Genomic DNA, 16,053 nt, shown 5'->3' with positions numbered 1-16,053 from the left:
AAAGAACCATCCAGCCCAAAGTGTCAGTGGTGCCAAGACAAGAAGCCCTCTCATAAATTGATCATTTTCTTCCCAGTGGCTTTTCTGTTTATTTCTGTCTTTGTCTCAAAGACAGTATTTATTTTAATAAAACCAATGGCATTCAGGCAAATTAAAACTACTATAAATGAAACTGTGTATTCATAGCTTCCAACATGACAAATTTTTGAGAACTGTTTGAAATCCTTTCATCTATATTTTTAGCTTATAAAAAAAATGATGTACATTTTCATCTTAAGTCCTATTGGTAATAAATAAAGCATGATCGTCCTCATTTGCACTTTCTTAAATGTGACGTGAAATGGTCAAGGCGTTGGTTTGGCAGTCATATTTCAAAGAGCATTCTCTTTTCACAGAAAAAATGGACAACCTCACCAAGCAGCTCTTTGATGATGTGCAAAGAGAAGAACAGCAAAGAATGTACGGAGTCTGGTTTGCCTTAAAGCTGCCTCTTCCTTCTCTCTCTGCTGTTTTATGTTTTGCTTCTCAGCTTGCAGATAGCAGCTCACAGATATAGGGCACATGAGATTTTTCAGTGAGTATCTTTGAGGTCTGTGAGAGCCCAGCCCCACAGCGTGCTTCTTCAGACCCTTCTGCTAGATGGGAACTGTAGGATCACCAGGAATTTTTTACTGTATTTTTTAAAAGGTATTTTTGCTTTATTTTATTTTTATTTTCTTTATATCAAGACAGTGAAAAAGTCAGACTATCCACTTGAACTTCCATCAAGTCTAGGAATTAAGATTATTGTCTAGGAAACAAGTCTCCCTCCCTTCTCTCGCCTGTTGTACCTGTTAGGTTGACTTTGTCCCAGAAGACAAGGTATGTAACCCACCTCACAAAAAATTAAGACAGGTCCCCGTGACCTAGTCCCTTTCTTATCTAATATCAAACCCCAGTTGGGGTTCCTTTTTTCTTAAGAAATCAACTCAAAGGTTTTTAGATCTCAAAGTCAGGATGCATGGTGCACTGGTGGGGAGAGAGAGAATATTCTTGGTCTCGGGCGGCGCCTGTGGCTCAAAGGAGTAGGGTGCTGGCCCCATATGCCGGAGGTGGCGGGTTCAAACCCAGCCCCGGCCAAAAAAAAAAAAAAGAATATTCTTGGTCTCTTTAGGGGACTAGAAGGCTCAGGGCTGCCAGGGTGGGGTAGGATACACAACTTCCCCAGGCAGTTAGCAGGACATCCCAGGTCTAGGTGAGGAGGCATGATTCCAAAGAGTTAGGGAAAGGAATATCACTGAATAGCTTCAAGAATTAACACATGTATAAAGTGTTTCACAATCCCATATCAGTTTTTAGATATATCTAATTAACTCATTTACCTAGAAAAATATCTTTCTTTTTTTGAGACAGAGTCTCACTCTGTCACCCTGGGTAGAGTGGCATGGTGTCATCATAGCTCACAATAACCTCATTCTCTTGGACTCAATCCTCCTGCCTCAGCCTCCCTAGTAGTTGGGACTACAGGTGCCCACCACGATGCCTGGCTAGTTCTTTCTATTTTTAGTACAGATAGGTGTTTCTCTTCCTCAGGCTGGTCTCGAACTCCTGAGCTCAAGCAATCCACCCACCTTGGCCTCCCAGAGTGCTAGGATTATAGGTGTGAGCCACCATGCCTGGCCAAAATATAATTTTCAACAAATTCTCAACTCTAGGAGAGGCGCTCAGCTCTGGACATCTCTCTTATACTAAGTCCACTTGGGGGTGATCGTTTGAAACGGGCATGGAGAGCCAGGCTGAAGCCAGGTCACCGTGAGCCCTTTGCAGTCCTCACTGGCTCAGGGCTAGGCTAGCCAATGAAGAGACTAAATCTCTTCGTCTTCTGTAACCCCTTGTACTATGTCCTCATTAGCCTCCCACCTGTGGCTCAGTCTGGTCACTGGCCAGCCACCTGGGGAAGTCTCTGCCCCTGTCACAACGTTGAGAGGTGCCACGATGCCCACTGTCTGTGGGCACACTCTCGGCCAATTCAGTTTACAGGGCTAAGGTTCTTTTCACAGATTCTTGGGAGCACTGCAGTTTTTTTGGAAAACCTGAAAACAAAGTTCAAAAGTGTGTTAATGTCTATAAAAAGAAATCAAACACATTTATTGGGAAGGCAACTCTCTTCCTTGGAGTTTTTCTCTTTGTGTAAGGTATCAATGAGCTGAGCTGAGAGTCCAGCTAGTAGAATGATTTCATGTCCTCACAGAGCACCAGAACTGGCTCTGTTCTGACTGGGCCCCTGTGGGCAGGGCTGGGCTTGTCAAGGTCATGGATCTCTCTTTGATTATTTCCTTAGTTAATTACCACGTATTTAATTGAGCAGTCTTCTCACAAGAAATTGGGTATCCATGAACTTTGGATACCAAGATTTGCTGTAGTTTATCCTTAAGTTTTTAAAGGACTAGATCCCTGGACATACATATTGGATGGTTCTGTTCACTTTTTTTTTTTTTTTTTTAAGACAGAGTCTTACTTTGTCACCCTTGGTAGAGTACCATGGCATCATAGCTTGCAGTAACCTCAAACTCTTGGGCTCAAGTGATCCTCTTGCCTCAGTTTTTCATTTTTAGTAAAGACGGGGATCTCACTCTTGCTTAGCCTGGTCTTGAACTCTTGAGATCAAGCAATCCACCCACCTCGGCCTCCCAGAGTGCTGGGATTACAGGTATGAGCCATTGTGCCCAGCTGGTTCTGTTTACTTTGTTAGGACCAGACCAAGCCCCTGCAGGATCCTTCAAACTGGAAAGTGGCCTGAACTTGGCAGAACAAGTCAAGGTCTTGGCTGAAGGAAACTGGCTCCTCAAAGGAGACTACATGGAACTCGGTTGGCCTCAGGAATACAGTGCCTCAACCACAGTGTGTCTTTTAAATTGGTCCTCCCTCTCCTGTGCTCCCTGTGCTGACTGTAGAGCCACACTTCTCAGGTCAGAGGCATCAGGAATTGCCTTTAACCTAAGGGAACAGGATAAGGTCTGCTAAATAAGGCCCTTGTCATCTGGGACTGTCACAGTGGGTCCTGATTACCTTGTCTCCTCCTCTCCAGAGTTCCCTCTTCTGACTTTCAAAATGACATACAGTTCTAATTCAAAGTAAAGATGGTAGAAACAATCCCAAATTATTTTCTTCTTTTGCTGCCTAGACGTCTTGAAAAGAGTTTTGAACTGAAAACACAAGACTATGAGAAGCAGATCCAGTCTTTGCAAGAAGAAATTAAAGCTCTCAAGGATGAGAAAATGCAACTCCAGCATCAGGTGGAGGAGGAACAGATCACCTCTGCCAGCCTGAAGGGGGAGGTGGCCCGGCTGAACCAGCAGGCCAAGGTAGAGCCCCCTCCCTCTGAGTCCCACGCTTGGTAGGGTCATTTGATCTGCAGAGAGAGAGAAAGAGACAGTTCCGTCCCATGGGACAAGACAGCTAAAGTCAAAAGGAGCCTGATCCTTCAGTTCTCCTGAGTATGACCCCAGGCTGCCTTTGATTTAGCAATAATTGTGCTTCATATTTCAAGTCAGCCTTCTAACTTTTTTGAAATTGCATTTATGTAAAGTTATTTAAATATGTCACCCTAAAGAATACTTCCAAATTAAATTAGAAATTGAGGTGAGCCCTTGTTACGTAATATATTATGTTGTAAATCTGCAGATACTTGTATTTAAATTAAATTCCTTGAGGCGTGATGGCTCCAGCCTCTAATCCTAGCACTCTGGGAAGCCAAGGTGGGTAGATTGCTTGATCTCAGGAGTTTAAGAACAGCCTGAACAAGAGCAAGGCCCTATCTCTACTAAAAATAGAAACATTAGCTGGGTGTTATGGCAGGCACCTGTAGTCCTACCTACTCAGGAGACTGAGGCTAGAGAATCACTTGAGCCCAAGAGTTTGAGATTGCTGTGACCTGTGACACCACAGCACTTTACCTAGGGCAACACTCTACCCAAAGTGAGACTCTGTCTTAAAAATAATAATAATAATAATAAATTAAATTCCTTTATTATTAGAATCTTTTATTTAGACTATCAGAAAAATTATAAAAGGAATGATCCATTGCATAGCATGGTAAATATAGTTAATAATAGTGTACCTTAGCTCTGTGCCCACAGCACAGTGGTTACAGTGCCAGCCACATGCACTGAGGTGGCAGGTTCGAGCCCAGCCCGGGCCAGCTAAACAACAATGACAACTGCACCAAAAAAATAGCTGGATATTGTGGCAAGTGCCTATAGTTCCAGCTACTTAGGAGGTTGAGGCAAGAGAATTGCTTAAGCCCAAGAGTTTGAGGTTGCTGTGAGCTGTGACACCAGGGCGCATTTACCGAGGGCGACATGGTGAGACTCTGTCTCAAAAAAAAATAAAAAATAATAGTGTACCTTTGTACATTTCAAAAGTACTAAGAATCAATTTTAAATGTTCTGACCATAAAACATCACAAGTATTTGAGGTGATAGGTTAACTAACTTGATTTAATGATTCCACATTATATTCATGTATTATAACATTACTTTTAACCTAAACATATATACAACTATAATTTATCAATTTCTAATATATATATATATTTTTTGAGACAGAGTCTCACTTTATCGCCCTGGCGTCACAGCTCACAGCAACCTCCAGCTCTTGGACATAGCCGATTCTCTTACCTCAGCCTCCTGAGTAGCTGGGACTACAGGCACCCACCACAACGCCCAGCTATTTTTTTTTTTTTTTTTTGCAGTTCGACTAGGGCCGGGTTCCAACCTACCACTCTTGGTATATAGGGCCGGCGCTCTATTCACTGAGCCACTGGCACCGCCCAATTTCTAATAAAAATTTTAAAAGAAAAAAATTTTAAAGATGCGAGGGGAAAATTACATAGTAGAATTTTTAAAAATGGCTTCATCATACACAAAATACTAGTTGTTATCTGTATTTATCACAAAAATATATATTTCTTGGAAATTTAATAAAAATTATTGAGAAAAATCAGATCATATCAACCAATCAATAAATAAAGCAGTGATCCATGCTTGGACAGTCAAGGCTGAAGTGAATTGTTTCCCTGTCTACCAGAGAACTCAACCCTGTATGTGCCTGTGTTCATAAATGCAACACGTTTCATTGTAAAATTCAAAAGCTTTTAAGCTTCCACTAAATATGTAAAACACATATTGGTAGCATGTGTTTTAATACAATGCAGCTGTTCTCTGTAATTGTCATGAAATAGCCATGGTGGTTTATAAGAGCTTTTGGAACCCTGTCTGGGTAGCCTCTGAATTCCACAACCAGCCCATCCTCTTTTTCCGGGCCCTGGTCTTCTGCTGTTCAGAAGTAGATCAGATCACATGATCCAGAAGTGTCACTTTCAGCCACACAATCCTGTGACTGCTTCTTTCTTAGCAGTCACATCATCTGGCTACAGTCTGCACCTTAAATTCGGGACGTAGTGAGTCTGTGCTTAGAGAAAGGCGCCAGTAGGTGGCGCTCATGCCCTCTTTGGCCCCTAAGGCTCTGTCAAACTCCCTTGTGTTGCGTTAAGATTAGTCTGGTTTATACAGAAACGAGCCCATCATTATCAAATTACTCATATCTGTTATAATTGGTTTTAAAAAAGCATAAATACATACAAGTCTGACTTGGAACACCTGTTTAATGAACCATTACAGCGATACACAGGACCTAGGCCTGCTGAATAGTCCTAGGTCCCCCGTAAACCTGGCGTGTGACTGTGAACATGACATTTAACCTTCAGTTAAATGCCACTTCAGTTTTGTTTTGTTTTTTTCTTTTTTGAGACAGAATCTTACTTTATCGCCCTCGGTAGAGTGCCGCAGCGTTGCAGTTCACAGCAACCTCCAACTCTCCGGCTTAGGCGATTCTCTTGCCTCAGCCTCCCAAGTAGCTGGGACTACAGGTGCCCACCACAATGCCCGGCTATGTTTTTGTTGCAGTTTGGCTGAGGCTGGGTTTGAACCCGCCACCCTTGGTATATGGGGCCAGCTGGTATATGGGGCCAGCACCCTACCCACTGAGCCACAGGTGCTGCCTGCTTCTTCAGTTTTGTAATGTGTAAATAGTCACTCTGCTCAATTTATAGGTCTGTTAGGAGGATTAGGTCACCTACATAAAGTGCTGGGTAAATGTCAGTTTGCCCCCTTCTTGTCCTCTGTGGAGACAGGAACTGTAAGTCCTTAAATACTCAAGGTAACTGAGAAGATACCAGGGAAGGGCTTTCATTTCTACTGTCCCTTTATATCCCCATTAGCTACAAAAGCACAAACCTAGGATGTTGCTTAGGCAGCGTGAGCAGATTGAATAAAGGCAGAATATGGCCTCTTCCCCACACCCTGAGCTGCCACCTACCTCCTCCCCTGTGGCCAGCTAACACCCAGACCTCCTGAACTCACCTGTCTTTGCCCTGCCTCACACCTAAGCCCAGCCGAAGCCAAAATCCACAATTAGAAAGGTGACAACTTTCTCCCATATCCCTGGGCCCAAGATTTTATAATCCATTAAAAGAGAATTTTAGCCCCTGTGGTTTTACCTCTCTGTTTTCCCTCCATCCCATTCCACCCCCAGGTTATAGTGAGTATTTGTTTTTCTCCTTCATACAATAAGGAAGCTAATTCTATTGATACAACCAAGTGGGTCTGGAAGTAAGTAACAGTGTTGTAAGCAGTTAAACATGCTTCAAGGCCAATCTGCGTGGGCAGCGATGGCTTAGCCGGGTTTTAACTAAGAGACCACAGTGAAGGTGCACAGGTATCCTACACAAGGACCGTGTCCCCTCATCTGATGTAAAGCATAATTGCTGTTTTGTCTTCACCTGATGTACTCATTGCTGTGATTCAGACAATCTCAGAGTTTGAAAAGGAGATAGAGGTACTTCAGGAACAGAAGATAGACGTGGAAAAACACGTGCAATCACAGAAACGGGAAATGAGAGGTATGAAAAATTAATCACTTGGGGTGCAGGCTGAACTTACCATAGATGGGTCACTGCTAAGGAAACATATCCTTTGGTATGAGTTTGTGGATATGTGGTAGATGGGTTAGCTGGTAGGTTAGATAGCACATTGGTCCAACGGCTAGAAATTTGCTTAGCTGATTGGTTGGACAGCTGGTTGAGTTACTTAGGTGAAGACTCTTTGAAGGTAGAAAACTTTCCTAGAAAGGGAATGGAAGAAGAGAAATCGTGCACAGATGTAACGGATACACCACTGCCTTTTCCTTTCAGAAAAGATGTCAGAGATCACCAGACAACTTCTTGAAAGCTATGATATTGAAGATGTCAGAAGCAGGTAACCATTTTTGCGTTATCAAACCTTTAAAAACATGTAAAACATGAAAGAGATAATAGATTTCCTCCTCCTTATTTTGCAGGCTCTCTGTGGAAGATTTGGAACATTTAAATGAGGATGGAGAACTTTGGTTTGCTTATGAAGGACTAAAGAAAGCAACACGGTTAGCAATTCTCCTCCGGGTTCACTTTTATTTTTCAGCGATAATAGACTATTAGAAAGTCAAAAGTTTATCTTACACAGAGTCGACAACAAAGCAGATGCCTTCCAGTAGAATGATCAAATAACCATTAGAAATATTTCTCTGAGAATTAAGCAATTAGCAACGAAGAGTAATCTTTTTATGGCATAAGCTGCCTGGTTACAAAAACCATAGCCTGTGTAGTAAAAACTGATTGTATCAAAAAAAAAAAAACTGATCGTATTAAGTATGTTATGCAGTGTTGCTGTAGATATTTAAGGAGTTTGCTGCATTTCCTTAAGTTACTAACTTTTTTACAGCAGTGTAAGGTTCACAGCAAAATTGAGCAGAAAATACAGAGAGTTCCCCCAAACCCCAGTCACCAGGCACACACAGCCTCTTCCACCACCATCTTGCACTAGAGTTGCACTTTTGTTACAACATGTTGATACAGCATTAACATCCAAAGCCCAGGGTTAACATGAGGGTTCACTCCTGGTGGACATTCTGTGGATTTTGACAAATGTATATGAACATGTATCCAGGGTGGCGCCTGTGGCTCAGTGGGCAGGGCACTGGCCCCATATATCGAAGGTGGTAGGTTCAAACCCTGCCCCGGCCAAACTGCAACAAAAAAATAGCCGGGCATTGTGGCGGACGCCTGTAGCCAGCTACTCGGGAGGCTGAGGCAAGAGAATTGCCTAAGCGAGAGTGACCAAGTGAGACTCTGTCTCTACAAAAAACAAAAACAAAAACAAAAAACATGTATCCATAATGGCAGTATCATACAGGACGTATTTTTAAACTATTAAGAGAATAAAAATGTAATTTTGATACTTCTAAAATAAAATTTATTTGTTATTAATTGCTTGTCAGTCCTACATCATGCAGCTTAAGTAGCAAGAAGGATTTTATAATTACGTAATGGCAATTCTGTAACTGTGTGTGTGCATAAGTAACCTTTATGTACTCCACCTGCGGCCCTAGTCGTGGGTCTGCCCAGCCACACACGTGCCCATCCTCTCATTCATCAGCACAGCTGAGTGAAGCCCATGTCATTCAATTCTTGACCCCCTCATGTAACAGGGTTTTAGAGAGCCATTTCCAGTCTCAGAAGGATTGCTATGAAAAGGAGATCGAAGCTCTGAACTTCAAAGTGGTGCATCTGAGTCAAGAAATCAACCATCTGCAGAAATTATTTAGAGAAGAAAATGACATCAATGAGAGTATCCGTCACGAAGTCACCAGGCTAACCTCAGAGAACATGGTAAGGTCTCAGCCGTGGGCCCTGGTGGTGGCCATTATTCTAGAAACATTCTTTCTTGGTGGAGCAAAATTCAGCTTCTTGACAGTAAAACGATGGGTACAAATTACTTTTTCCAGGAATAAAAATGCTGTGTCAGAAGATAGAACCGTAAAATGACCCCAGGCTGGAGAGCACTTGGATTTGAGAGTGCTTTTGTTTTTCCGTAGGAAGGGTCCAGATTCTGTGGCTCTGTGTGTGTCCCTGTGTGTTTATATATTTAAATCTAGCCCTGATTGGGAAAGTGACCCAAAAATTAAGGTAAAGAGGTGGCTCTTGAGACAGGACCATGTTCAGAAGGTCCGTCCTCCTTGCGCTCCGGAGCCTGCCTTTCAGGGACTTGCTCTTCTGCGACGCCCATTCTTACCCGCTGTGTTGGTCTCATCCTTTCTTTCCGCTCACGCCTGCCGGCAAGGTGAAATGCGCAGGGATCTCCGCTCTCAAACACCCCATACCCTGGCGGCCATCACCCATTTCTTCAGGGAGTTGGCCAGATTTACGAAAGGCCTTCCAGGGTATTTCCTGCACTCCCCTGCCTTCCCCTCCTCCCGCTACACCCTCGTCATGGGCCCTACCCTGGCTGGGTCTGCCGGTGTGGAGTCGGGCTCAGAGGGCCCCTCCGTGTCTCAGCAGCCTCTGAGGATGCCAGCCCCTCCCTCCCCCTCCTCATTCTCCTGGCTCTGTGACCCCATTTTCTAGGTTTCTCATCCCATCTCACTGGTTGCTCCTTAGCACCTCTGCTATTTCCTTCTCTACCTAAACTGGACGCATCAAGCAACAGCAGCCGAGGACCTTCACATCTTTGCTTATTCTTTTTTTTATTTATTTTAGAGACAGAGTCTCACTTTATCGCCCTCAGTAGAGTGCTGTGGTATCACTGCTCACAGCAACCTCCAACTCCTGGGCTTAGGTGATTTTCTTGCCTCAGTCTCCTGAGTAGCTGGGAATATAGGTGCCTGCCACAATGCCCAGCGATTTTTTGTTTCAGTTTGGCCAGGGCTGGGTTCGAACTCGCCCTTGGTATATGGGGCTGGCGCTCTATGCACTGAGGCACAGGCGCCACCCTCTTCTTTTTGTTTTTTGAGACAGAGTCTCACTATGTTGCCCTCAGTAGAGTGCTGTGCTGTCACAACTCACAGCAACCTCAAACTCTTGAACTTAAGCGATTCTCTTGCCTCAGCTTCCCAAGTAGCTGGGACTACAGGCGCCCGCCACAATGCCTTGCTATTTTTTGTTGTTGCAGTTGTCATTGTTGCTTTGGCTGGCCCAGGCCAGGTTTGAACGCTCCAGCCTTGGTGTGTGTGGCTGGTAGCCTAGCCACTGAGCTATGGGTGCTGCCATCTTTGTTTGTTCTTTGGGTGAAACTTTAATGAGGAATTTGCAGGGAGACCCAATTGCACAGTCAAACAAGTACAGATATTCCTCAACTTACAAGGGGGTTATATCCCAATAAATCCATCATAAGTCAAAGATCTCATAAAGTGAAAATGAAATAACTACGTCTAACCTCCTGAGCATCATAGCTTGGCCTAGCTGACCTTAAATGTGCTCAGAACACTTACATCAGCCTACAGCTGGGCAAAATCATCTAACACAAAGCCTACTTGAAAATAAAGTATTGACTATCTCATGTAATGTGTTGAAAACTGTATAATATTTCTTGAGACTTATAGGTCTTGATGTTGAAAAGACACACCAATCCAGTCCAAAGCCTTGGCTACTCCTCTTACATAACTCTGTTCCTTAGGAAGAATTCCTACTTTAGCTTGCTTCCAAGATTTTAAAGTTCACGGATGAAAGTATTTTATATGCTTTCTAATTCTTCTCTAAAGATGATCCCAGACTTTAAACAGCAAATTTCAGAACTGGAGAAGCAGAAGCAAGATCTGGAAATTCGCCTGAATGAACAAACTGAGAGAATGAAAGGTAACAGACCCTCATGGACCTGCTTTAGAAAACAGGTTTCTCTATCTAGAAAGCGGCTACACAAGTCATCACAGTGACTCTCTCCAGGGCTAGGCAGGTAACATAAGTGTGTGAAGCGGGGTAGTTAAAGGGCGCATAAGGTGCATGGGGCATTTACAGGGGACACCTGTCTCCAGTTCTGTGGACTGTCGCCAAGTAGGAAGGTGGGCCCCCGTATTGCTGGCTATTCCTTATTTTAAAGAAAATTTAAAAATCCAAATTTTCATGTGAATTATCACAATTTTAGAATAATGGTTTAAGACATTCTTAGCCATTGTTCCACATAGAACAAAATCTAATCTCTGGCTGCATAAAGTTTAGGACCTCTGATAACTGAAAACAATACCAAACCCAAGTCACAGTACAGGGCCCCCCACAGTGTACTGATCAGAGTGCAGTGACAGGGCCCCCCACAGTGTACTGATCACAGTGCAGTGACAGGGCCCCCCAGAGCATACTGATCAGAGTGCAGTGACAGGGCCCCCCACAGCACACTGATCAGAGCGCAGTGATGGGGCCCCCCACAGCGTACTGATCAGAGTGCAGTGACAGGGCCCCCCACAGCGTACTGATCAGCGTGCAGTGACAGGGCCCCCCACAGTGTACTGATCACAGTGCAGTGACAGGGCCCTCACAGCTTACTGATCAGAGTGCAGTGACAGGGCCCCCAACAGACTACTGATCAGATTGCAGTGACAGGGACCCCCACAGCGTACTGATCAGAGTTCAGTGACAGGGACCCCCACAGCGTACTGATCAGAGTACAGTGACAGGGCCCCCCACAGAGCACTGATCAGAGTGCAGTGACATGGCTCCCCCAAAAGGTACTGATCAGCGTGCAGTGACAGGGACCCCCACAGCATACTGATCAGAGTGCAGTGATTGGGCCCCCCACAGCATACTGATCAGAGTGCAGTAATAGGGCCCCCCACAGCGTACTGATCAGAGTGCAGTGACAGGAACCCACACATCATACTGATCAGAGTGCAGTGACAGGGCCCCCCACAGTGTACTGATCAGAGTGCAGTGACAGGGCCCCCCAAGGCATACTGATCAGAGTGCAGTGACAGGAACCCCCACAGCGTACTGATCAGAGTGCAGTGACAGGGCCCCCCACAGCATACTGATCAGAGTGCAGTGACAGGAACCACCGCAGCATACAGATCAGAGTGCAGTGACAGGGCCCCCCACGGCATACTGATCAGAGTGCAGTGACAGGGACCCCCACAGCATACTGATCACAATGCAGTGACAGGGACCCCCACAGCATACTGATCAGAGTGCAGTGACAGGGCCTCCAACAGCGTACTGATTAGAGTGCAGTGACAGGGACCCCCACAGCATACTGATCAGAGTGCAGTGACAGAAGCCCCGCAGCATACTGATCAGAGTGCCGTGACAGGGCCCCCCACAGCATACTGATCAGAGTGCCGTGACAGGCCCCCCCACGGCGTACTGATCAGAGTGCAGTGACAGGGCCCCCCACAGCATTTTTGATCACAGTGCAGTGACAGGGACCCCCACAGCGTACTGATCAGAGTGCAGTGACAGGGACCCCCACAGCATACTGATCAGAGTGCAGTGACAGGGACCCCCACAGCATACTGATCAGAGTGCAGTGACAGGGACCCCCACAGGATACTGGTCAGAGTGCAGTGACAGGAACCCCCACAGCATACTGATCCGAGTGCAGTGACAGGCCCCCCACAGCGTACTGATCACTGTGCAGTGACAGGAACCCCCACAGCATACTGATCAGAGTGCAGTGACAGGGCCTCCAACAGCGTACTGATCACAGTGCAGTGACAGGGACCCCCACAGCATACTGATCACAGTGCAGTGACAGGGACCCCCACAGCGTACTGATCAGAGTGCAGTGACAGGGCCCCCCACAGCATCCTGATCAGAGTGCAGTGACAGGGACCCCCACAGCATACTGATCACAGTGCAGTGACAGGGACCCCCACAGCGTACTGATCAGAGTGCAGTGACAGGGCCTCCAACAGCGTACTGATCACAGTGCAGTGACAGGGCCCCCCACAGCATACTGATCAGAGGGCAGTGACAGAAGCCCCGCAGCATACTGATCAGAGTGTCGTGACAGGGCCCCCCACAGCATACTGATCAGAGTGCAGTGACAGGGACCCCCACAGCATACTGATCACAGTGCAGTGACAGGAACCCCCACGGCATACTGATCAGAGTGCAGTGACAGGGACCCCCACGGCGTACAGATCAGAGTGCAGTGACAGGGACTCCCACAGCATACTGATCAGAGTGCAGTGACAGGGACCCCCACAGCATACTGATCAGGGTGCAGTGACAGGGACCCCCACAGCGTACTGATCAGAGTGCAGTGACAGGGACCCCCACAGGATACTGATCAGAGTGCAGTGACAGGGCCCCCCACAGCATACTGATCAGAGTGCAGTGACAGGAACCCCCACAGCATACTGATCAGGGTGCAGTGACAGGGACCCCCACAGCGTACTGATCAGAGTGCAGTGACAGGGCCCCCCACAGCGTACTGATCAGAGTGCAGTGACAGGGACCCCCACAGCATACTGATCAGGGTGCAGTGACAGGGACCCCCACAGCGTACTGATCAGAGTGCAGTGACAGGGACCCCCACAGGATACTGATCAAAGTGCAGTGACAGGGCCCCCCACAGTGTACTGATCAGAGTGCAGTGACAGGGACCCCCACAGCATACTGATCAGGGTGCAGTGACAGGGACCCCCACAGCGTACTGATCAGAGTGCAGTGACAGGGACCACCACAGGATACTGATCAGAGTGCAGTGACAGTGACCCCCACAGCATACTGATCAGAGTGCAGTGACAGGGACCCCCACAGGATACTGATCAGAGTGCAGTGACAGGGCCCCCCACAGCATACTGATCAGAGTGCAGTGACAGGGCCCTCCACAGCGTACTGATCAGAGTGCAGTGACAGTGACCCCCACAGCATACTGATCAGAGTGCAGTGACAGGGCCCCCCACAGGATACTGATCAGAGTGCAGTGACAGTGACCCCCACAGCATACTGATCAGAGTGCAGTGACAGGGCCCTCCACAGGATACTGATCAGAGTGCAGTGACAGTGACCCCCACAGCATACTGATCAGAGTGCAGTGACAGGGCCCCCCACAGCGTACTGATCAGAGTGCAGTGATAGGGCCCCCCACAGCGTACTGACAGTTCTTCTCATTATAGGAAAACTAGAAGAGTTGTCTGATCAGTTAAATCTTCATCGAAAAGAGGAAGGAATGCAAAGAAAGTAAGTGTCGGTGTGTGTGTACCTCAAGTTCATGCTCATATAGTGCTTTTCTTTCCCGAAATTGTAGAATATTCCAAGATACATTATTAAGCCCAAAAGGCAAGATGCTGCCTAATGTGTATGATGCATTACTATTCAGTTGGGAAGAAAAATACGTGTGTGTGTACATACCAATACCCATGTAGACACATACACGTGATCATCATCTTTGGGAGCCTGACCAGGGAGAGTAACTCAGTAACTGATGCACAGAGCGGGAAGGAGAGGTGCATTTAACTTCTGTACTCTAGAAATGTTATACCACATGCATGAATTATTTGTTCATATACGGACAAAACAAGATTGTGTGAGAGAGAGCAGGGTTTCTAGCTGCCTGCAGTAAGCGTTAAAATCTGTGTTGATAGAAAATCTTCATTGCTAATCCTCCCACATTTCCTTCCTGACCAACAAAAGGCCTGGTGCCCTAGGACATAGTAGAAGCTTATGGGGGAAATGTTCAGTTTTGCTGCAAACTTGTTGAGACATTTAACTTTCCAGAACAATAAATGGGTAGTCTACATCCCTGAGAACACTTTCAGTCACGTGGCTTTATCAGTAGGATCAGGACAGAGTGAGAACCCAAAGTATTGGAAAGTGGGGAGAAACTATTTTGATAGGTTCTTGAAACTCTTTTGATAGGTTCTTTCTTTTCTCTCCGACCTTGGCTGTTGGACTGTCCAGTCCCCAGGTAGGTTACAATGGAGATAATGTCTGAGCTGTTGGTTCTAGAGGGCGGGCGGATGTGGAGCAGAGTGGGGTGGGGTGGGGCTGGACTCTTATTGGGTAAGGGAGGCTAGAGCAACACAGGGATGATTCTACGTCCCAGCCAGTCCTAGTCCCTTTTCCTCCACATCTAAGGATCCCCTGTTTGCTTTACACATACATTGGCCAAGATGTTTTTCCATCTTTGGAAATATCAGCACTCATTATGGCAACGAGTGACTTCTCCATGATGGTGAAACTGATACCAAAAATTCCCCCATCTCTATCTTAGGGCCATAGAAGCCCAAAGTGAAATACATACCAAAGACAAAGAGAAGCTGATGGATAAGATTCAAGAAACACAGGAGGCCAGTGAGCACCTGAAGAAGCAATTTGAAACTGAAAATGAAGTTAAGAGTGCCTTCCAGCAAGAAGCATCTCGTCTCACTTTGGAAAACAGGGTGAGCGGTTTTCTAAGTGCTGATAAACGGCTGTCTGTATGTAGATAGGGGGCACATCCACCTGACGCATGGGGTAAATAGCAGTAGACCCAAAGTCCTTCCGTCAGAGCTGTCTGCCACGCAGGGGGCCCTGAGACTCCTGGGCCGTTGGGAAGGGGAGGTGCAGCTGGAATTCCTAAGTGTGTCTGTGGGCGGCACCATCTGGGATGAAGCCACCCTGATCTACAGGACGCAGAGGATAACAGGCCGACATGTGAGCACTTCGCCAAGCAGAACTTATCTACATAGAGGCCGCTGCTTCATTCTGGGGGTCTGACCTTCTACAATTTTGAGAATCACAATGTTCTTTTATGAAATGATCGTCATAGTAGACAGAAGACTTTTAAATGTTTTTAAAGTCTTCTCCAAATTTTAAGCGCCCTTGCCAAAATGAAATTTGACAACCCCATATTAACCCCCAGCGATGATTCTGAAATTGTGCTGATGTGTGGAACTCACAAGACTGAGAAGCATTGAAGCGATAGGGCTCTCCCCTGGGAGTTGGACACTCTCAGGCCCCTTCCAGGCCTGGCAGCCCTCTGGACAGTAACCAGGGCAGCGGTCGGCACGGATGTGCCCTTCTCCCCACGGTCAGGGACCCCCATTTCCCATCTCACAGGAAAATCATAATCAGGTAACTTTGAAGAGTAATTATATCCAAAAAGAGAAATCCTGGGAGTTTAGCATTTAACAGGAAGTAACAAATTCTAATGAGTGGCATCTAGGTGACAGCCAGCTTCTTTGCAGTGGGTACAGCTTTCTCAGAGACTAGAATTCTCCAGTCTCACC

The 16,053-nt window shown here is 46.2% G+C and overlaps 1 protein-coding gene across 1 annotated transcript in view; it reads left to right on the top strand.

Moving 5' to 3' along the window:
* Positions 1-16,053, top strand: part of MYO5C (myosin VC) — a 119,461-nt gene that overhangs the window by 65,853 nt on the left and 37,555 nt on the right. The window contains exons 24-32 of the mRNA XM_053595124.1: positions 396-459; positions 3,164-3,344; positions 6,847-6,940; positions 7,232-7,295; positions 7,378-7,458; positions 8,563-8,743; positions 10,612-10,705; positions 13,960-14,023; positions 15,057-15,225. Of these exons, the coding sequence (XP_053451099.1) occupies positions 396-459; positions 3,164-3,344; positions 6,847-6,940; positions 7,232-7,295; positions 7,378-7,458; positions 8,563-8,743; positions 10,612-10,705; positions 13,960-14,023; positions 15,057-15,225 (992 nt within the window). The remainder of the gene's footprint in view (positions 1-395; positions 460-3,163; positions 3,345-6,846; positions 6,941-7,231; positions 7,296-7,377; positions 7,459-8,562; positions 8,744-10,611; positions 10,706-13,959; positions 14,024-15,056; positions 15,226-16,053) is intronic.

The sequence above is a fragment of the Nycticebus coucang genome, chromosome 6, assembly GCF_027406575.1.
Source record: "Nycticebus coucang isolate mNycCou1 chromosome 6, mNycCou1.pri, whole genome shotgun sequence".
Classification (NCBI taxonomy): Eukaryota; Metazoa; Chordata; class Mammalia; order Primates; family Lorisidae; genus Nycticebus; species Nycticebus coucang.
The sequence above is the reverse complement of the archived record's forward strand: the minus strand, read 5'-3'. Positions and strand labels throughout refer to the sequence as shown.